At 38.2% G+C, this 23311-nt stretch overlaps 1 protein-coding gene across 4 annotated transcripts in view; it reads right to left on the bottom strand.

Moving 5' to 3' along the window:
* Positions 1-23026, bottom strand: part of LOC140191307 (cullin-9) — a 332978-nt gene extending 309952 nt beyond the window's left edge. For 2 of the 4 annotated variants that reach the window (XM_072248588.1, XM_072248598.1), the window contains exon 1: positions 22773-22854. In XM_072248588.1, the coding sequence (XP_072104689.1) occupies positions 22773-22839 (67 nt within the window). In that variant the 5' untranslated portion in view covers positions 22840-22854. Of the gene's footprint in view, positions 1-22772; positions 22855-22931 lie in introns of those variants that run through there. The other 2 variants (XM_072248616.1, XM_072248607.1) reach the window with 2 other exon arrangements.
* Between the last annotated feature and the right edge of the window lie 285 nt (positions 23027-23311).

Below are 23311 nucleotides of genomic sequence, written 5' to 3'. Positions count from 1 at the left end.
GTCCTCTGGCCCTGTGACCGAAAACAAGCTCAAATGGGCTAAACCTTAAAGATTCCTGGATCGTGTCTCAGGTGGTAAATAAAAACAAATGCACCCCCTCATCCCAGTCTCTTTTATTCTCAACACAGTATTTTCTAATCATTATCTTAAGAGTAGAATGGAATCTTTCTAATACTGCTTGGGATTCTGGGTGATATGTGGACAATATAATTTGCTTAGCTCCTAGTTCACAAACTATCTACTGAAATACTCCCGATGTAAAAAGTTACTACCCTGGTCGGATTGAATCTCTTCGGGCAGACCAAAAATAGTAAAAAAAAAAACACGATGCGAGCTTTCACCATAGTTTTAGTCTTAATATTTCTGAGAGGAGCTGCTTTGGGGAACCTAGACACAGCACACATAATGGTTAACAGATACTGATGGCCAGCTGCAGTCTTTGGCAATGGGCCAACACAATCCACTACGATTCTGGAAAAAGGTTCACCAAAAGCAAGTATCAGTCAAAGTGATGCTACTGAGATGGCCTGATTAGGTTTCCCCACAACGTGGCAAGTGTGACAAGACCTGCAAAAAGTCACAACCTTAAATTTGGCCAGTAGGATTGTCATAATCCGGTTCACTGTCTTATTCACTCCAAAATGTCCACCTAAAGGCTTATTATGAGCCATATTCAAAAGTTCAGCCCTATAAACTTTCGGGACCACAACTTGATAATCGGTGGCCCAATCCTCACTTGCAGGCACAGAAGGTGGCCTCCACTTCCTCATTAACACCCCGTCCTTTAGATAAAAGCCCACTGACTTCCTCTGAACCTCACCATCAGAGAGAGCTGTTTCTTTTAAAGCTACAATTTCAGGATCTTGGTTTTATTCCACTATAAATTCTTTCCTGGACAAAGATAAACCTTTCTCATCAGCCTTATTACCCAAGTCCTGTTGAAACATAGTAGGTAGAAAAGTCTCTGATAAATCATCACAATCTCAACCCCTAGTTCAGCTAGGAGCAGAATCCCCCACCTGGAACTACCTGCATCGACAGACCTTTGAGTCATGCTTCAGGTTACTGCACATGCAGGGTAAACATCAGTATCCATGTGGAGGTCCATTATGAAGAATCCCAAACAATCCATTTATTCTATTTCTACGACCTTTAGCTCGATCTATCTCCACAGTAACCCCTGAAGATGGCCTTTCCAAACCAAATCAATCCTTTCTCTCCACAGCACAATCGTGAAAAACAACTCCACAACCCTGAGGGTGTTTACATTCAAATGTCAGAGCAAAATTTAACTAACTGGCACATAATTCAGCAGGCCATAGAACCATAGAAACTACAGCACAGAATAGGCCCTTTGGCCCTTCTTGGCTGTGCCGAACCATTTTCTGCCTAGTCCCACTGACCTGCACACGGACCATATCCCTCCATACACTTCCCATCCATGTATCTGTCCAATTGATTCTTAAATGTTAAAAAAGAACCCGCATTTACCACCTTGTCTGGCAGCTCATTCCATACTCCCACCACTCTCTGTGTGAAGAAGCCCCCCCAATGTTCCCTTTAAACTTTTCCCCCCTCACCTTTAACCCATGTCCTCTGGTTTTTTTCTCCCCTTGCCTCAGTGGAAAAAGCCTGCTTGCATTCACTCTATCTATACCCATCATAATTTTATATACCTCTATCAAATCTCCCCTCATTCTTCTAAGCTCCAGGGAATAAAGTCCTAACCTATTCAACCTTTCTCTGTAACTCAGTTTCTCAAGTCCCAGCAACATCCTTGTAAACCTTCTCTGCACTCTTTCAACCTTATTTATATCCTTCCTGTAATTTGGTGACCAAAACTGAACACAATACTCCCGATTCGGCCTCACCAATGCCTTATTCAACCTCATCATAACATTCCAGCTCTTACACTCAATACTTCGATTAATAAAGGCCAATGTACCAAAAGCTCTCTTTACGACCCTATCTACCTGTGACGACACTTTCAGGGAATTTTGTATCTGTATTCCCAGATCCCTCTGTTCCACTGCACTCCTCAGTGCCTTACCATTAACCCTGTATGTTCTACCTTGGTTTGTCCTTCCAACGTGCAATACCTCACACTTTTCTGTATTAAACTCCATCTGCCATTTTTCAGCCCATTTTTCCAGCTGGTCCAAGTCCCTCTGCAGGCTCTGAAAACCTTCCTCACTGTCTACTACACCTCCAATCTTTGTATCATCAGCAAACTTGCTGATCCAATTTACCACATTATCATCCAGATCATTGATATAGATGACAAATAACAATGGACCCAGCACTGATCCCTGTGGCACACCACTAGTCACAGGCCTCCACTCAGAGAAGCAATTCTCTACCACCACTCTCTGGCTTCTTCCATCGAGCCAATGTCTAATCCAATTTACCACCTCTCCATGTATACCTAGCCACTGAATTTTCCTAACTAACCTCCCATGCGGGACCTTGTCAAAGGCCTTACTGAAGTCCATGTAGACAATATCCACTGCCTTCCCTTCATCCACTTTCCTGGTAACCTCCTCGCAAAACTCCAATAGATTGGTCAAACATGACCTACCACGCACAACGCCATGTTGACTCTCCCTAATAAGCCTCTGTCTATCCAAATGCTTGTAGATTCTGTCTCTTAGTACTCCCTCCAATAACTTACCTACTACTGACGTTAAACTCACCGGCCTATAATTTCCCAGATTACTTTTCAATCCTTTTTTAAACAACGGAACAACATGAACCACTCTCCAATCCTCCGGCACTTCACCCGTAGACAGCGACATCTTAAATATTTCTGCCAGGGCCCCTGCAATTTCAACACTAGCTCCTTCAAGGTCCGAGGGAACACTCTGTCAGGTCCCGGGGATCTATCCACTTTAATTTTCCTCAAGACAGCAAGCACCTCCTCCTTTTCAATCTGTACAGTTTCCATGGTCTCACTACTTGATTCCCTCAATTCCATAGATTTCATGCCAGTTTCCTTAGTAAATACAGACGCAAAAAACCTATTTAAGATCTCCCTCATTTCCTTTGGTTCCGCACAAAGCCGACCACTCTGATCTTCAAGAGGACCAATTTTATCCCTTACAATCCTTTTGCCCTTAATATACTTGTAAAAGCTCTTTGGATTATCCTTCACTTTGACTGCCAAGGCAACGTCATGTCTTCTTTTTGCCCTCCTGATTTCTTTCTTAAGTATTTTCTTGCACTTCTTATACTCAAGCACCTGATTTTACCCCGTTTCCTATACATTTCATACAACTCCCTCTTCTTCTTTATCAGAGTTGCAATATCCCTTGAGAACCAAGGTTCCTTATTCCTATTCAATTTGCCTTTAATCCTGACAGGAACATACAAACTCTGCACTCTCAAAATTTCCCCTTTGAAGGCTTCCCACCTACCAATCACATCTTTGCCAGAGAACAACCTGTCCCAATCCACGCTTTTTAGATCCTTTCTCATTTCTTCAAATTTGGCCTTCTTCCAGTTCAGAACCTCAACCCTAGGACCAGATCTATCCTTGTCCATGATCAAATTGAAACTAATGGTGTTATGATCACTGGAACCAAAGTGCTCTCCTACACAGACTTCTGTCACTTGCCCTAATTCATTTCCTAACAGGAGATCCAATATTGCATCCCCTCTAGTTGGTCCCTCTATATACTGATTTAGAAAACTTTCCTGAACACATTTTACAAACTCTAAACCATCTAGACCCCTAACAGTATGGGAGTCCCAATCAATGTATGGAAAATTAAAATCCCCTACCACCCCAACTTTATGTTTCCTGCAGTTGCCTGCTATCTCTCTGCAGATTTGCTCTTCCAAGTCTCGTTGACTATTGGGTGGTCTGTAATACAATCCCACTAATGTGGCCATACCGTTCCTGTTTCTCAGCTCCACCCATAAGGACTCAGTAGACAAGCCTTCTAATCAAGGCCATTGCGAGAGAGAGCGAGACTTGTAATCCAAGTAGACAGGTGTCGTCAATCCTCTTCGATGTCCTCCCAAACTTCCAAGTTAGCCAAACGTGACCAACTTAAGAGCGCCGTCTTCAAGTGATAATCTACCACGCCAGGCAAGGGTTAGACACACAGGTAGACTCCACAAGGTCGCTCTTTCACGCATTAATAATTACAGATCGATTCCTCTTAATCGATCCTCAGTCCCACACTCGTGGGCACCTGGAAGTGCAGTGGTAATTTTGCCACACCTTAGTGCACCTGTGTGTCCTGCCAAACAAGCAACTACGCTGGTTTAAATACTGTTGTGCCGAACACCAGCTGTCCATCATGTAGCTCCTCCCCCCTCTCTCTCTGTAGGAACTCAGAAGCTGGCAGTGTCCTTGCATAAATCCCAAACACACACACACACACACGCTGTTTGTGTTGTATAGCTTTCTCTTTCCCATAGACAGGGTTCTTAAAGGCACGGTCCATAATGAGTAAAATTTAAGACTCCATCATGAGTAAAATAAATCAAAAGAACAAACTTATATAAGTGGAAAGTGAATGCAAATGAATAGTTGAATACAAAGGAATCTAAGTGTTCTTGTGCATGCATCACAAAAAGTTAGACAGGTGCAGCAAACAGAAAGGCAAATGGCATAGTGGCCTTTCTTGCAAGAGTGTTAGAGCTACAGAAATAGCAAAGTTTATTTACAGGAGGTCAGTGAGCCCACAAGTATTATACTGTTTTAGTCCCCTAATTTAAGGAAGGATATAACAGTGTCTAAGGCAATCAATAAGGAATTTACCAAGCTAATCCTTAGATTGAGCAAATTGTATGACCACAAGCAGCTAAAATTCCATTTTGTTTGGACTTCAGAAGAATGGAAAATACAACCACCTAAGGAGCATGACAGGGTAAATACATAGAACATAGAAATTATAGCACATTACAGGCCCTTCGACCCACTATGTCGTGACCATGTAACCTACTCTAGAGATGCCTCAAATTTTCCTAGCGCATAGCCCTCTGTTTTTCTGAGCTCCAAGAGATGTGCCTGAGAGAGAATACAATTAGGCTTATTTCCCAAGGAAAAAGAGGAAAATTGTAAAAGCCCTAACTAAGTTTTCAACCTTTGAAGGACCTGTTAGTTTGACTTTGATCAAGTCTTCACCATGGTAAACAGACCAGTTACAATTTTTTTTATGGATGAGAACAAGATTATATACTGTAGTTACAAAATAAGAACATAAGAAATAGAAGGAGTGGGTCAACTGGCCTGTTGAGTCTGCTCCGCCATTCAATATCATGGCTGATCTGACCATGGACTCACCTCCACCTACCTGCCTTTCCCCCATAAGACTCAATTCCCCTACTATGCAAAAATCTATCCAACCTAGTCTTAAATATATTTACTGAAGTAGCTTCCACTGCTACATAGGGCAGAGAATTCCACAATTTACCATTCTTTGAGAAAAGCAGTTCCTCATCTCAGTTCTAAATTTACTCCCCCAAATCTTGAGGCCACGTCCCCTAGTTCTAGTCTCACTTACTTGTGGAAACAACTTTCCTGCCTCTATCTTATCTATCCCTTGCATAATTTTATGTCTCTATAAGATCCCCTCTCATCCTTCTGAATTCCAGTGAGTACAGTCCCAGGCAACTCAATCTCTCCTCATAGTCTAACCCCCTCATCCCTGGAATCAACCTGGTGAACCTCCTTTGCACCAATTCCACAGCCAAGTAAGGAGACCAGAAATGCATGCAGTACTCCAGGTGCAGCCTCACCAGTACTCTTATATAGTTGCAGCATAACCTTCTTCCTCTTAAATTCAGTCCCTCGAGCAATGGATGCCAATGTTCCATTTGCCTTCTTGATAGCCTGCTGCAACTGCAAACTAACCTTTTGTGATTCATGCACAAGCACTCCCAAGTCCCTCTGCACTGCTGCTATCTTTTACTATTTGAATAATAACCTGATCTTCCATTTTTCCTTCCAAAGCGGATGACCTCGCATTTACCAACACAGTACTCCAGCTGCCAGACCCTTGCCCACTCGCTTAACCTATCTATATCACTCTGCAGGCTCTCGCTATCTTCTACACAATTTGCTTTTCCACTCAATTTAATACCATCAGCAAACTTAGATACACTACACTCAGTCCTCTCTTCCAGATTGTTAATGTATATCATGCACAGTTGCTGAATCCATGCTGCGTCTGCCTGATGGATCCATTTTTCCCCCAGATAACCCGCTATTTCCTCTTTCACGATAGCTTCATGCATTTTCCCAACTACAGATGTTAAACTAACTAGCCTATAGTTACCTGCCTTTCGCCTACAACCTTTTTTAAACAGTGGCATGACATTCACCTTCTTCCAATCTGGCAGGACTGCCCAGAAGCCAAAGAATTTTGGTAAATTATCAGCAAAACCTTTACTATAACCTCTGCCATTTTTTTTTTTTCAGTACACTGGGAAGCATTCCATCAGGACCTCGTGACTTGTCTATCTTTAGGCCCACAAATTTCCTCAGCACTGTGTCTTTAGTGATAGGTATTGGATCCATCGAATCCATATTACCGCTCTGTGGCATGTTGGACATGTCCTCCATCATAAAGATCAACACAAAATAGTCATCAAAGCCTCGGCCATTTCCTCATTACCCAATATAAGTTCCCCCTTCTCGTCCTCAAAGAGGCCCACGTTCACTTTAGCCACCTTTTTCCACTTTATATGTAATGCCCTGGTAAAGGTTTCACTGCTAGCATTGTACGGTATTTCATGTAATGATCTTTCTGTAGAAGCAGCGTTATTAGAGATAATAGCTGTTTCAGAATGTGGGCCATCCAATCAGGAGAGAAGGCTGGGGGGCAGGGGGAGGGATTTTTTTTTTGTGCCTGAGACCTGTTTGAGCCTTGGTCTTTGTTCGGTGGGGGATGAAGAGAAAACACACTGCAGAGAACCAGTTGTAGGATTTAATTCAGTGGGGACCATGATTCGATGAAGCAAGGTGCAGGAGTCTACTAAGGCTCAGTGAATATGACCTTCCGAAGAGTTGAGCTCCAACCTGTGCATTTGACTGTTTAATTATAATGGCCATTATTGGTTTTTTCTTTCTTTTCTGTACTAACTCTTTAGTTAATATTCATAAATATACTTACTTTAATTATACGTAGTGTGCGGTCTGTTATTTCCTGGCAACGAGCTGTAACAGGGCAGCAAATCACACAGCATTCACACAAACCAGGGCTTGGGTGGGAGAGACATCCAAATCTCACTGATTTGGCGGGACCGGAGTGTGTATACCCTAGATGTATGAGGCCAAAGAATGGTGGGTTTCTCATTGCTGAGTTGGGAGACTGCCATTGAGGGCTAACAAGCCATTTCCTGAGATGTCCAGGAAGATAGGGGGCTCATATACAATTATAAAAACTTTTACAATCTGCTTTGTATTTTGTGCTAGTTTATTTTCATAATCTATCTTCCCTTCTTTATTGATCACTTAGTGGTTGCTCTTAAAAGTTTTCCCAATCTTCCAGTTTCCCACTACTCCTGGCAACTTTGTACACGAGCTTTTAGTTTGATGCCCTCCTTTATTTCCTTAGTTATCCATGGCTGGCTCCCCCCATCTTTACTGTCTTTAGTTTTAACTAAAATATACTTTTGTTGAGCACCGTGAAAAATCTCTGAAAATCTTCCACTCTTCCTCAACCGTCCCACCATATAGCCTGTGTTCCCAGTCTACCCTGTCCAACTCCTCCCTCATTCCATTGTAGTCTCCCTTGTTTAGGCATAATACTCTGGTTTTAGATCAAACTATTGCACCCTCTATTTGTATGAGAAACTCAATCATATTGTGATCACTCTTTTCAAGAGGATCCCTAACTACAAGATTGCAAATTTTACCTGTCTCATTGCATAGGACCAAATCCAAGTAACATGTTCCCTTGTAGGTTCAGTAACATGCTGTTCAAGAAAGGTATCATGTATGCATTCCATGAAGTCCTCAAGAATGCCTCAACCAACTCAATTCACTCAATCTATGTTCAAGTTACAGTCCCCCAAAATAACTGCTGTTCCATTCTTACATGCCTCAGATATTTCTTGGTTTATTACCTGTGCCACTGCAATGCTATTATTCACTGACCAATAGACAACTTCCACCAGTGATTATTTTCCCTTTACTATTCCCAATCTCTACCCAGATGGATTCAACATTCTGCTCCTTATATTGCCTCTTACTATCGCCCTGATCTCACACTATCTCACCTCCCTTAACCTCCTGCCTATCCTTCTGTATTGCCTGATATCCCAATCCTCTCCACCCTGCAAACATATTTCTATAATGGTCACTCAATCATACCCCTTTATACCGATTAGTGCCACAAGTTCACTGACCTTGTTTCAAATATTATGGGCATTTAGATACAGTGCCCTCACATTCATTGTGCTTTTAAAATCTAGTAATCAAGGAACTCCGCCTGCTGCCTAATGGAGTGACACACATTCTGTGTGGCTGAGTTTAATTCTTCCTTTTCCCCAGTTTAAACTTTGAATTTTTAACTTTTATTTGTCAATCTTAGAGAGGAATAATTGTTACTATGTCACAATCTTTAAGAAGTGGAAAGCAGCTCTCTGAATCCAGCAATGGAAAGGGAAAAACTTTGAAAGAAAAATCAGAGGATATGCCTGTTTGGGCTGAGCGTTTAGAACATGCGTTGATGGCTCTCGACAAGAAAATAGATAACACTTCTGAGGTGAAGTCGATTCGACAGAGTTTTCAATTTGTAGAGGAAAATATTATTTCCTTGAATTCTGAATTTAAGAGAGTTGGAGCGTCAGATAGCAGATATTTCAGCCCGCTTGAAACAATCTCAACGTAAGATTATCGATCTGGAAGCAAGATCTCCTCGGAATAATATTCGAATTGTTGGACTGAAGGAAGAATCTGAGAGTGGGGACTTATTGGACTACTTTGCTAATTTGTTTCAATCACTATTTCTGGATATTTTACTTCAGCCTCCCGATACTGAAAGAGCGCATAGAATTTTCACTTCGAAATCTCAAGATCCAAGTAAACCAAGGTCAATTTTGGACTGCTTTTTTCATTGCAAGGTAAAGACCAAATCATGAAATATGCAAAGAAACACAGAGTTTTTAAATTCAAGGGTTCCGAGATTCATTTTTATGAAGATTATCCATGGGAAGTTATGGAACAGCAGTTCAAATTCGTTCCAGCTTTGAAGAGAGCCTATGATAAGGGATTATTCCCATCACTTGGCTATCCAGCCCGATTAAAATTATTTCCTAAAGATTCGAGTCCACATGTTTTTCTGGATCCCAAAGCGGCACTGGACAATGTTAATTCTATTTTGGAGGTGGCCGAGGTTTGAATGGCTTTAGGTCTGCTGAATAGCTGTTATTTTCTGAAAGAAAACAAGCTTTGAAGATTTCTGATATGTTGAAGATGTCCTTTGATCGATGGACCATTTAAAGAAGATGTGAATTTCTTGATCTGACTGATGCATAAGTTTTCTGAAATATCTGTTTGGTATACTGAGTGAATTAACACAGCGGACAGATTGTTAACCGGTTTGATTATCTGTTTCTATCCTTCTTTTTTCATTAATTAAGTGATAGTTTTCATAGCTTATAAGTGTGTGTGTGTATTTATTTATATAAATCTGTGAGAGAGAGAGAGAGAGAGAGAGCGAGCACGCGCGCGGAGTGCTTAGTAGATAGATAATTAGTTTCAGTTTTTCTTCTAAAAAGTTTTTTTTTAAATTGGGCATGTAAGTCAAATGGATAATGGTGCCGATTTTTCTTCATTAGAGATTACACAAACATTTTTCTTTGTTTAATTTTATTGTTTTGACGTCTTTGGAGATTGTTTTTGCATTCCCCAATTTATTTTTAATGATTTAAGTATAAACATCTTTTTTCCTCTGCAGAGCTTTCTTATTTTAGGGCCGTGTTTTTTCATAAATGGGGGGGGGGGGGGGGGCGCGCGGCAGAATTAAGGAAAACTTTTAAAATCACTACTGTATTATAAAATGGGCAGCTCGCAGAGTTGTTTCTTTTTTCTATTTCTATGGGGATGCATTTCAGCTTTTTCTTTGCCGGATTTCTGGCTTTTGGGGTGGTGGAAGGATTGCGTTAGTTTTGAGCTATAGGATTCATTGTAGGATCAATTTTAGTCTTTTTATTATTGTATTTTTTCCCATTACAGAGTTCCAGAGCATATGTGTTTTGTATATGGTTATATTTATCACCGCCCTTTTAGATTAGCCCGCATTGGTATGCGTGTATTTATGTGTTAAACAGATAAACGTTATTAGTTGGAATGTACGTGGCTGGAATCATCCTATTAAGCGAGAGAAGACTTTTAAAATTATTAATCGATTCCAACCCCGATATAATTTTTGCTCAAGAAATGCACATCAGAACGGGCGATCAAAATAGATTTTTTAAAATGTGTAAGGGCCTTCAATTTCATGTCACTTGTCAAAATAAAACAAAGGGAGTATCTATTTTTATTAAATCTAATATTCTATTTATCCAAGAAGACATTGTGTCAGATACTAATGGTAGATTTTTAACTGTCATAGGAACAATTTGTAATAGAAAAATTGTCCCGGTTAATCCATATGGACCTAATGTAGATGATCCTTCTTTTTTTAAAAATGTATTTGCTTTATTGCCGGATTTAAATGAATACATGTTGTTAATGGGTGGTGATTTTAACTGTTGTTTAAATCCTTTGATTGACAAGAGTTCAACCAATCAGTGGCTTCCGAGTTGTTCAGCATCACTTATTAACTCTTTTTTAAATCGATCATGGCCTGGTGGAAATTTGGAGACACCTACATCCTAATGACAAAGATTATTCTTCCCGCCCCCCCCCACATGTTCACAAAAAAATATTCGAGAATCAATTATTTTATAGCTGATTTCCAATTTTTGTCCAAAGTCCAGAAATGTGAATATGATGCTATCGCTGTTTCGGATCATGCGCCTTTAAGCTTAGTTTTTGAATTGAATGATGTCAGTATTGCAAATTTGCCTTGGCGTTTTCCAGAAAATTTATTACAAAGTTCAGACTTCGTCAAATTTATTGAAACTCAGATAAAAGATTTTTTTTCTTTTTAACAATACGAGAGATGCGTCAAAATTGATTATATGGGATACATTTAAAGCATATTTGTGCAGTCAGATAATCTCATATTTAGCTAAGCTTAACAGAGAAAAATAGAGTTAGATAAGATTTCAAAACAAATTAAAGATTTGGATAATATTTATGCAAACTCTCCTAACATTGAGTTATTTAATCACAATATAATTTACTATTAACTTTTCCTATTGAAAGAAATTTGCTTAAATTGAAAAGTCAATTTTATGAGTTTGGAGATAAAAATAATAAGCTATTAGCATCTCAATTAAAAGCAGCTAGAGCCAAAGACAAATTTTAAAAATTTGTAAGGGAGACAGTAGTTTAGCTTATAATTATGAAGACATTAATAAAATTTTTCAAGACTTTTACATTGAACTTTATAAATCTCAGTTTCCAGCTGATCCTTCTAAAATGAATGCCTTTTTGCAAAAGATTGATTTTTCTAGAATTTCTGTTGAAGCTCAACAAACTCTTGATACTCCTATTACTGAAAACAAAATTCAGAAAGCTATTCTTTCAATGCAATCTGGTAAAGCTCCTGGATTGGATAGTTATTCTGTAGGATTTTATAAAAATTTGAAAAACTGCTTTCTCCATATATGTTGGAAACGCTTAAAGATTCTTTTTTGATAGGAGAGTTACCTCCCACATTTTATGAAGCTTCTATTTCTTTAATTCTTAAGAAAGATAAAGACCCTACTGACTGCACTTCATATAGACCTATTTCATTATTAAATGTGGATGCTAAAATTCTTTCAAAAATAATGGCTAATCGACTGGAGAATATTCTAGTTAAAATTATCTCTCAGGACCAAACAGGTTTTGAAAAGGGCCGTTATTCCTTCTCTAATATTCGGAGACTGTTATATGTTATATACTCATCCTTTTCTAAGGCTCCCCAATGTGCTCTTTCTCTGGATGTTGAAAAGGCATTTTAGAGTTGAATGGAAATACTTATTTAACGTTTTAGAGAAATTCGACTTCGGTATTAATTTTAGTAAGTAGATTAGAATGATATATAAAATCCCTATTGCTACTGTTACTACTAATAATTTCACATCTCCTTTCTTCGACTCTCGCGGGGTACGAGACAAGGACGTCCTTTAAGTCCTTTATTATTTAATTTGGTGCTGGAACCCTTGGCCATTGCACTTCATGAAGCTAAAGATATCCATGGAATTTCCATAAATGGGACTGTTCATAAGATCTCCCTTTATGCTGATGATCTCTTAGTTTATGTTTCGAATCCTGAAGAATCCATTCCTAGTTTTTTGAAATTATTAAATGAACTTGGAAAGTTTTTGGGATATAAACTAAACCTTTATAAAAGTGAATTATTTCCTCTAAATGATTCTGCTTCTATATATGATGACATTCCTTTCAAAGTTATGGACTCTTTTAAATATTTAGGTATTATCACTAAAAATCACAGAGACCTATATAGAGCTAATTTGGTTCCTTCAGTGGATTTTATGAGGCAGTTATTTTGTAGATGGAATCCACTTACACTTTTGTTAATTGGTTGAATTCATGCAGTTAAAATGATGATTTTACCAAAACTTTTATATGTATTTCAAAATATTCCTATTTTTTAACTAAGAAGTTTTTTGATCAGGTTGATTCTATTATTTCATCTTTAGTTTGGAATAATAAAAGACCAACAGTTGGAAAATATCATTGACAAAAATTAAAGAAGGATGGAGGTCTTGCCCTGCTTAATTTAAAAATGCACTATTGGGCTGTTAATATACGTTGTATGTGTTCTTCGTTATACTGGGCTGATAAAAGTGAACGACCACCTTGAGCTGATTTCGAATTGAAAGCTGTGAAATAGTTTTACTTAACCTCGTTATTAGGAGCTTCCTTACCTGTACAACTGGCCAAAATTGCTAATCTAAATTTATATCCTATGATTAGGCAGTCATTACGAATTTGGTACCAGTTTCGTAATTTTTTAAATCTCAAAATATTTAACCTTCTTAGTTTAATTTATCAAAATTATTTACTTAAACCTTCATCAATTGATCCTACCTTTCTTCTTTGGAGGAATAAAGGAGTCTATTCCTTCATGGATCTGTTCCAAGAAGGCCGATTGATGTCTTTTGAGAAATTAGTAACTAAATACTCTCTCTCGTACTCACATTTCTTGCAATATCTTCAGGTCAAACATTTCTTACAGGAATATTTAAGTAACTTTCCATATATACAGGATTCTGACCTGTTAGATATTATTTTAAAAATGAACCCTTTAGTGGAAGGTTTTATTGGGAAATATATATAATTTACTGTTACAACAGTACAATTACCCTTCACTTAAGATTAAGCAAGATTGGGAAAGAGAGCTTAATATGACCTTGATAACAGAGGATTGGTTTGAATTTGAAGTTGGTCAAGTCTTCTTCTCCTCCTCCTCACAGAGGGTGGAGAAACTCTGGAATTCTATAAAGCACAGTGTTGTGGATATTAGATCATTGGAGGTTAGAAAAAAAAAGGGGGAAGCAGGTGTTTTTTCTCAAAATTTCAGAAAACTGATGAATATGGGAAACTGGCATCACATACTTGGTCCATTCAAACTGTACTGTATTTCGAATCAAAATCTTTCTCCAAACACTTTTCAACTATTCCAAACTGGCCCTTTTGTCTCCCATCTCATGTCATTTTTGTTAAATATCATTTACTAACTTCAAGTAGTATTATAACCTATGATTTCAACCTTGGGATTCAATTGCATTTCCTCAAACATTGCCAAAACTAATGCCATTACATTGATGATACAAGACTTTTACAAATTGATATATATACAGTTAATAAAGCTGAAGAAAAAAACTTATCAAAAAAATAATGTATGATAATGCAAAAAAAATTTTAATAAAGAAAAGCAGGAAGAAAAGAGAACCTCAACTAAAAGAAAAAACCCCTTTAACTACAAGAGAAAGAGAAAGAAAAAAGAACGAACCATTAGGAACCAACTCCCAAAGCAACATGTCTTACAATCATATATATAAAAAGAAGAAAAATCATCAACCCTCAATTCACATTTATATAAAATAAGATCGGAAGGAAACCATATAAATTAATTCAAATTTAATGATAATATTTGGCAAGATAGCCCCATCTTCTCTCAAAACTGAATAGAGGATCAAAAGTTCTACTAATTTTTTTCCAAACTAAGACATAACATTACTTGAGAAAACCATTGAATTAATGTAGGGACAGAGGTATCTTTCCATTTCAATAAAATAGCCCTTCTTGCCAACAATGTAACAAATGCAATTACATGTTGGTCTGAAGATGAAATACCCTGAATACAACGTGGAACTATTCCAAATAGAACAGCCATTAGGTTGCAAATTAATTTTCAGAGCTTTAGAAATTGTAGAAAATAAAGATTTAAAAAGATTTTAATGAAGAACATGAGCAGAACATATGTGACAAAGTGGCTACTTCAGTTTTACAGCTATCACAATAGTTGTCTATGTTAGGAAATATTTTGGATAGTCTCTCCTTTGTTAAATAATAAGTGAACAATTTTAAATTGAATTAAACAGTGATTGGCACATATCAAAGAAGAATTGACCATTTTCAGAACTCACAACCAATCTTCATTAACAAAGGTCATATTAAGTTTTCTCTCCCAATCTTGTTTAATCTTTAGTGAGAGGTTATCTTTTTGTCATTTAAAATAAACTATAAATTCTACCAATGGAACCTCTCACTAAAGGATTCATATTCAAAATAGTATCCAACAAATCAGGTTCTTGCATATATGGAAACTTGGATAAGTATTTTTGTAAAAAAATGTCTAACCTTAAGATATTGCAGGAAGTGTGTATGAGAGAGAGAATATTTGCTAATTAACTCTTCAAAAGTCATCAATCAACCATCACTAAATAAATCTGCAAAAAAAAAAAAAAATCCCCTTATTTCTCCATAAGAGAAAAATGGGATCGGTTATTGAAGGTTTAAATAGAAAATTTCGATATAAAGAGCTAGATAATTCAAATTGTTTAAAATTAAAAGAGTTGCGAAACTGAAACCAAATCCGTAAGGACTGTTTAATAATAGGGTAGAGAGTTAAATTTGGAATTTTAGCAAGTTGTAAAGGTAATAGAGCTCCTAATAATGAGGTTAAATGATAGCTTTTAATTCCAAATGAATCCAAGCTGGTTTTTGGCTCTTGTCGAGCCAATATAGCCAAAAACATAATTGTTGAATATTAACAGCCCAATAATACAATCTTAAATTAGGTAGTGCAAGTCCACCATCTTTTTTAGATTTTTTGTAAATGATACTTATTAATTTTTGTCTTTTATTATTCCAAATGAAGGACAAAATAATAGAATCAATTTGATCAAAATATTTTTTAGTTAAAAAGATAGGTATATTTTGAAAAATATAAAAATCTAGGTAAAACAATCAGTTTCATGGCATGGATATGACATATTAAAGAAAGTGTAAGTAGAAAATTATTGTTTCAGAGTCCATTAAAGGAACTACATTAGCTTTATAAAGATCTTTATATATTTTAGTAATGATAATACCTAAATATTTAAAAGAATTAACAATTCTAAATGGAATATCGTTATATATAAAAACAGGAGCATTTAATGAGAACAAAGCACTTTTAAGTTACGTTTATATCCTGAAAATTTTCCAAAATCATTTAATATTTCCCAAAGATTAGGAATAGGTTCTTCAGGGTTCGAAATATAAACCAAAAGATCATCTGCGTAAAGAGGAATCTTATGTATGGTCCCATTTATAGAGATACCATGAATACTTTTAGCTTCACAAAATATTATAGCCAAGGGCTCCAGTACAAGATAAAGGACTTAACGGACATCCTTGTCTAGTACCTCGTGAGAATGAAAAAAAGGGGACCTGAAATTATTAGTAATAACAGTAGCAACAGGATTCTGATAGATCAGCAGTCCCCAACCACCGGGCTGCGGACCGGTACTGGGCCGCAAAGCATGTGCTACCAGGCCGCGGGGAAACGATATGAGTCAGCTGCACCTTTTCTCGTTCCCTGTTACGCACTGTTGAACTTGAACATAGGGTTGCCAACTGTCCCGTATTTGCCGGGACCTCCCATATATTGGGCTAAATCGGTTTGTCCCATGCAGGACCGCCCTTGTCCCGTATTTCCCCCGCTAAGGTAGAGCATTCCTATGAAACCTTTCGTGCCAAAATGGCATAAAGCGCAGAAGCAATTACCATTAATTTATATGGGAAAAATTTTTTGAGCATTCCCAGACCCAAAAAATAACCTACCAAATAACAACAAAACTGAAAATAACACTAACTTATAGCAAAAGCAGGAATATGATAAATACACAGCCTATATAAAGTAGAAATAATGTGTGTACAGTGTAGTCGGGAAGATGAAGGCAAAACCGATTTGTGGAAAAAAAATCGGCACATACGCGCATGCGTACACAGGTGCCCGCGCAAGGCTTCATGGTCATGGTAGTCTTTCCTGGGGTAAAGTTTCCCAGGATTTGACTGCTACTTTTGTCCCTTATTTGGGAGTGAGAAAGTTGGCAACCCTAACTGTAAGAGACATGCTGAGGTGAGTTTAACCCTACTTGAACACCTCCCCTCTCCCTGGTCGGTCGGTCCACAAGAATATTGTCAATATTAAACCGGTCCGCGATGCAAAAAAAAGTTGGGGACCCCTGTTATAGATCATTTGAATCCACCTATTAAAATTATTACCCAAGCCAAATTTTTCTAATACATTAAACAGTTATGTCCATTCAACTATCAAATACCTTTTATGCATCGAGAAATAACATCGGGGTATCTTGGATAGTGATGAGTATATAATGTTCATCAATCTCTGAACGTTGGAGAAAGAGTAACGGCCTTTAATAAAGCCTGTTTGATCCGTAGAGATAATTTTAGTTAAAATATTTTCCAAACGGTTAGCCACTATCTTAGAAAGAATTTTTGCATCCACTTTTAATCACAAAATAGGTCTATATGATGAATATTCAGTAGGATCCTTATCTTTCTTAAGGAAACAGAAGCTTCATAAAAAGGAGGTAAATTACCCTTCCCAAAAGATTCATGAATTATTTCCAAAAGATATGAAGAAAGTAATTTTTCAAATTTTTTGTAAAATCCTACCGAATAACCATCAGGTCCAGGAGCTTTACCTGATTGACAACATAGCTTTCTGAACTGCATGCTCAGCAATTGGAGCATGAAGGAACTGTTGATTTTCAACAGTAATTTGAGGAAATTTAATCTATGTTAAAAAGCCTTCATTTTGGAGGAACCTGCAGGAAATTGAGATTTATAAAGATCAGAATAAAAATCCTGAAAAATATTGTTAATATCTTCATGATTACTTATGATATCTCCATTATCTTTACGAATCTTTAAAATTTGTCTTTTTGCTCTAGCTGCCCTTAATTGGGAAGCTGAGTTTATTCCCAAAAATATAAAACTGACTTTTCAATTTAAGTAAATATCCTTCAATAGAATAAGTTAATAATATTGTGATTGTAATTCCACTCTTCTTTTAAACAAATCAGCATTTGGAGAGATTGTATTGACGTTATCTAAATCTTTAATTTGTTTAGAAATTTTATTTAATTCCATTCTTGTCTGTTTCTTCAGCTTAGCTAAATACGAAATAATCTGACCACGTAAATAATCTTTTAATGTATCCTAAATTACTAACTTTGAGACGTTTCCTGTATTATTAAAGGGGAAAAAACTCTTATCTGAGTTTCAATAAACTCAACAAATTCTGAGCTTTGTAACAAATGCTCTGGAAAACACCAAGGTGGTCTTGTAGAAGCAACATCTTTCAAATCAAATCTTAGGTTTAAGGGGGTGTGATCAGAAATAACAATTGCATCATATTCACATTTCTGAACATTAGATAGAAGTCGAGGGTCGACTATAAAATAGTCGATTCGCGAATATTTATTATGAACATGGGAGAAAAAGGAATATTCTCTATCACTAGGATGCATATGCCTCCAAACTTCAATTAAGCCATAATCAATTAAAAAGGAATTAACAAGTGATGCAGAGCAATTAGGGAGTTGATGTTTGGATGATGACTTATCTATTAAAGGATTTAAACAAGTATTAAAATCACCACCCATTAATAACATATATTCATTTAGATCAGGTAATAGAGCAAAAACATCTTTAAAGAATGAGGCATTTGGTCCATATATATTAACCAAAACCATTTTCCTGTTGTAAATTGTTCCTTTAACAATCAAAAATCTACCATTAATATCAAATATAATATCCTCCTGGTTAAAAGGAATATTGGAATCAATAAAAATGGAAACTTCTAATTTTACTTTGAGAATTTGCATGAAACTGAGGACCCTTCCAAAATTTAAAAAAATTGATTTTAATCACATAACCTGATATGCGTCTCCTGTGCAAAAATTATATCAGGTTGAAATCGGTTGACAGTTTTAAACGTTTTCTTACGCTTAATAGGATGATTCCAACCATAAACATTCCAACTTAAAACACTTAACTATTTAAATATCATCATAAGACTTTACATCTAAAGAAAGTAGTTAGACGCATGTCAGGATAAGGTAGTTGAGAATGGCGGAGATGAACAACAATAATAATTTGCGTACGCACCGGAATTCCACAATGGGAATAAAAAATAAGAAGAGAAAAAAGGAAAAAACCCACCCAACCTACAAAGCCCGGAAATAAGTCAATATCAATCGACGCAAGCCCCAAGAATGCATAAGAAGCAATTATAAACTCCACCTGCCTGAATAAAAGGTAAAAATGAAAAGAGTAATCTCTGTCTCCCTCTTCCAGATATACACTCATTACAGTCGACATACAGCTCATTACAGTTGAGTTGAAAAGAACAGTTATTAGAAACGACCTTCAGTTTTGAAAGTAACCTTCATAATATTAGATAAGGAAATATAACATTAGATAAGGAAAACAACACGTCCAAAAAAAATTCTTGAAATATTTCCTCAGGAAAAAAAACAATCGCCATCTTTAAATGATTAAATCTATCTTTAAAACGTAAAGAAACCCGAATAATTACTTAAAAGTTCTTAGCAAAAGCATACAAAGCAAAAAAGCAATTAGTTCATTTAAATGCTGCAAACAGAAAAAAATTCTAGAAGTTTCAAAGTTATCTAGTCTTTCAACAGATCCCTCATTATGTCTTCTGAAGTTAAAACCATCCAAACCAGTCTATTTCAGAGATAAAGGTACATTTTAAGGCAAAGACTTTCTATACCCATCAAATCTTCCGACCTTATCACTCCTTACGTCATGAGACAATCAAACAATTGTAAATCATTTAAACTTCAGCCTTGTTAGGGAGAGAATTAATATAACGCATGTTTCAGCTGGGTCCTCAAAAATACGAACCCCAGAATTTTTGACGAAAAGCCTTAACTTAGCTGGGTATTGAAGAGATGGATGCAACTGCCTTTGATAAGCCGTACGCATTACGGCAATGAATCCAGAACATTTATGAACAATTTCACGTGGAAAATCTTCGAAGAAACAAATCTCAGAGCTTTGAAATTTAAACAACCTTTGTTTTCTTGCAAGCTTAATAATACGGTCTTTGTCTCTAAAACGAAGAAAATGCATAACGACATGTCTGTTTTTAACCTTGATCTGAGAATTTTAAAGCACCAACTCTTTGAGCCATTTCAATCTCTGGCAGTTGTCGGCAAGCCTCCAGAAATAAAGATTGAAACATCTTAGCAAAATAGTCCAGTGGTTCGGTGGATTCTGATTTCTCTTTTAATCCAACAATTCGAATATTGTTCCGACGAGAGCGGGCCTCCAAATCCACAATCTATTGTTGAGCCTTCTCCAGACGAGAAGAAATATCAGCCACATTTCAACTCATCTCTTTAAGATCAAGGCTCAGAGAGTCAATTTTTACCTCCAAAGGGAGAAATCTTTCTTTTAGTTGAGTTAATTCAGCAAAGATATAGCTGATTCGAGACTCCAATCTATTTACCCAGGGTGGCTCCTCTAAAGTCTCATCAGCTTTTTTAAGTTTACCATTGCCTGCTTCAGGATTTCTTTTGGTGCTTCTTGTGTTAGACATAATTATAACTGTCACTCTACAGGATCCGACTGAATAAAGTTAAAATTTCAAAGTTTGAGTCGGGAAAGGGAGAAATTAAAAGCAGACAGAAAGAAACTGTGTCTTACATGTCCACAGGCGGAAGGCGGAGCCCTGAGAGTTTCGATCATGTTCAGAAGCCTAAGATCTTGAGGCTCTGGAGACGGGCAGATCAAGGGTCGGTGTCACAGCGGGAGACTCATGTGTATTCGGGGAGGCTGGAAAATTTTTCGCTGTGGGCCCGAAGACCCGAGGACTTTGTGGTCTTAGGACACAGAACTCCAAAAAAGCAACAAAACGGACTTTTAACATCGTAAACCAATGGATTATTTTTATGTCTCCCGCTCGCTGTGAAAATGGGGTCACCTCCTTCCCCCTTGCCAGGGAGAGAGAGAACCTTTGGTTTATCGATTGTCGGATGAAACGCGAAGCCTTTGGGGTAACTTTGATCCGAGTCTTTGCTATTGCTTGGCACACGCTTGGGTTCGGTGACGGCACCGATGTGCATTTTTTTTTGCGGTGGGGGAAGGGGGATCATTGCTCGCTGCCGCTTACGCGCGGGGGGGGGAGTTGGGAGGGACTTTGGGGTTCTCACATTTAACTGTCGTTCATTCTTTGGGGGCACTTCTCTGTTTTCGTGGATGTTTGCAAAGAAAAAGCATTTCAGGATTTATATTATATACATTTCTGACATTAAATTTGATGTTTGAACCTTTCATACAAATTGATGATTATTTCAGGGATCATCTAGCAACCAAATATCAGAAATGGAAAATCTGATCAGGTGAGCAATCAAATATTAGTCTAACACAAAGAGAAAGCCGGAACAGGCACAAAGACCATTTCCAGAAAAAAATCTCAAAGGTCATTTGTATTGCAACAGTAGACCATTTTAAATTATTTTGAAGAATAAACTGAACATACACATACGTACACCTAAATATTGTGCTCAAATTGTTGATTTCATTTAAGTCAAAGTTCCAGTTGGAGAATGTGCTTTATGATGCAAGAACATTTTCTCCACTACCTCATTCCCTTCTTACCTAGGAATACCAACTTATCGTTAAAATAAATTCAGAAATGCCTCCTGTCCTTCATCCTGCAATCAAACAAGTACAGCTGAAAACAAATCCATGTAACCTAATGAGAAAGATCTACCTGTCCTCAAAATAGTTTGTTGCTCATCATCTTATGACAGACACATTTCATACCAAGTGCTGTATACAGTCTTGGCTTTACCACTGCTGAGAAGGACTTCAAAGTTAATAAATTATTGATAGTTCTCTTAGTTTTAAAGATAAGGAAAAATAACATACACCAAGTAATCATTGATTCAAAAAGAGTTGGTCCTGGGGCCGTTTCTTTTTACATTATATGTCAATGACTTGGATGATGGAATCGATGCCTTTGTGGCCAAGATACACAGAGGTGCAGGTAGCATTGAGGAAGCAGGAAACCTGCAGAGGGACTTGGACAGATTAGGAAAATGATATTGCTATGTTGTTGATTAGTAAGGGCAAAGATTACAAGGAGGATGGGTTTGAGAGAGAAAAATAAATTAGCCATGATGGAATGGCAGAGCAGACTTAATGGGCCAAATGGTCTAATTCTGCTCCTATGTCTTACAGTCTAATAGTATCAAGTTGCTATCCAAAGAATATAGTTTCATGCACAAGGCCTGATGGCAAAATGTGACAAGATAAAGATTTTAAAATGTGTTGCATGTTTTCAAAATACCAAATGCTGTTTCTTATACTTTAGCAGCATCTCAATACCCAAACCAGCTGAAACACAACGAATTTGTGTAATTTTCTCAATATATTAAAGTTAAAATCTATAATTATAACTCTACTCCATGAAGTTTAGAATCAAAGTTAACCTTATGATGCGTATAACATAAAATCAACCTTTCTTAAATATTCCTCTCTCCAGGGGCCCCTCCCTCCCCATTTCTCTCTCCCCCTCCCTGGCTCCCACTCTTGTCCCCACCTCCCTCCCCCACCATTCCCTCCCTTCAGGGGATCTCTCTCCCACACCCCCATTCCCTCCCTTCCCCCTCCATTCCTTCCCTTGAGAACCTCCTGCCTCCATTCCCTCCCTCCTCCAGGGGTCTTCCTCCCTCAATTACCCCCCTCCCCCTCGCCATTCCCTCCCAAGGGACTTCCTCACTCAATTACCTCCCTACCCCCAATTCCTTCCAGAGGACCTCCTTCCCCTCACCATTCCCTCCCTCCAGGAGACCCTCCCACTTCAGGACACTCCCTCCTCCCCCTCCCTCCAGGGGATCCTCTCTCCCTCTCCCTCCAGCGGTCGGTCGGTCTGTCTCTCTCTCTCTCCCCCTCCCCCCACCCTTCCTCCAGGGGACGGACCTCCCTTCCTCCCATTCCGTTCGTGCAGAGAATCTCTCTTCCCCCCTCCCCATTCCCCGTCTCGCTCCTCCCTTTGTAGACCTCCCTCTCCTTCCTCCAGGAGCACACTCTTTCTTTCTGCCCATCTCCCTCCAGGGACTCGTCTTCACTGTCTCTTCCTCACCCTTCAGAGGCGCTCTCTCTCTCTCTCTCCTCCGCTCTCCCCGTAACCTTCCGAACTTTTCCTTCATTTCCTTCTCTCCCTCTCTCTCACACACCCCACGCCACTCTCTTTTCCTCGCTCATCCTGAACCCACCACCGCCCCGTTTCGGGCCCACTCACCAGGCCCCGTTCAGTCGCCGTTCGATTCCACGCATGCGCTCTATCTCCGGTGCGGCCTCGCGCTCTCTGTGAGGTAACTTCCACCTCGGTACGTGGCGCAAGATCGGACGCCAGGCTACTTCCGGATCCCGCGCTACGGGCGCGGTCCCAAACTGAGGCCGAGGTCGGCTGTAGACAAGCGATGGAGGGTCAATTGACGTCAGCTCATCATTCAATATCATACTCCCTACAAAACTAATCAGTGAGCTTCAGAACTTAGGCCCCAATACCTCTGTGCACTGGATTCTCAGTTTTAAACTTAAATGCTGTATTTAAGTTCGCTGACGACACAATTGTGGCCAAATTAAAGATGGTGGGGAATCAGCATATAGCAGGGAGAT

Source organism: Mobula birostris, chromosome 2 (assembly GCF_030028105.1).
Source record: "Mobula birostris isolate sMobBir1 chromosome 2, sMobBir1.hap1, whole genome shotgun sequence".
Classification (NCBI taxonomy): domain Eukaryota; kingdom Metazoa; phylum Chordata; class Chondrichthyes; order Myliobatiformes; family Myliobatidae; genus Mobula; species Mobula birostris.
The sequence above is the reverse complement of the archived record's forward strand: the minus strand, read 5'-3'. Positions and strand labels throughout refer to the sequence as shown.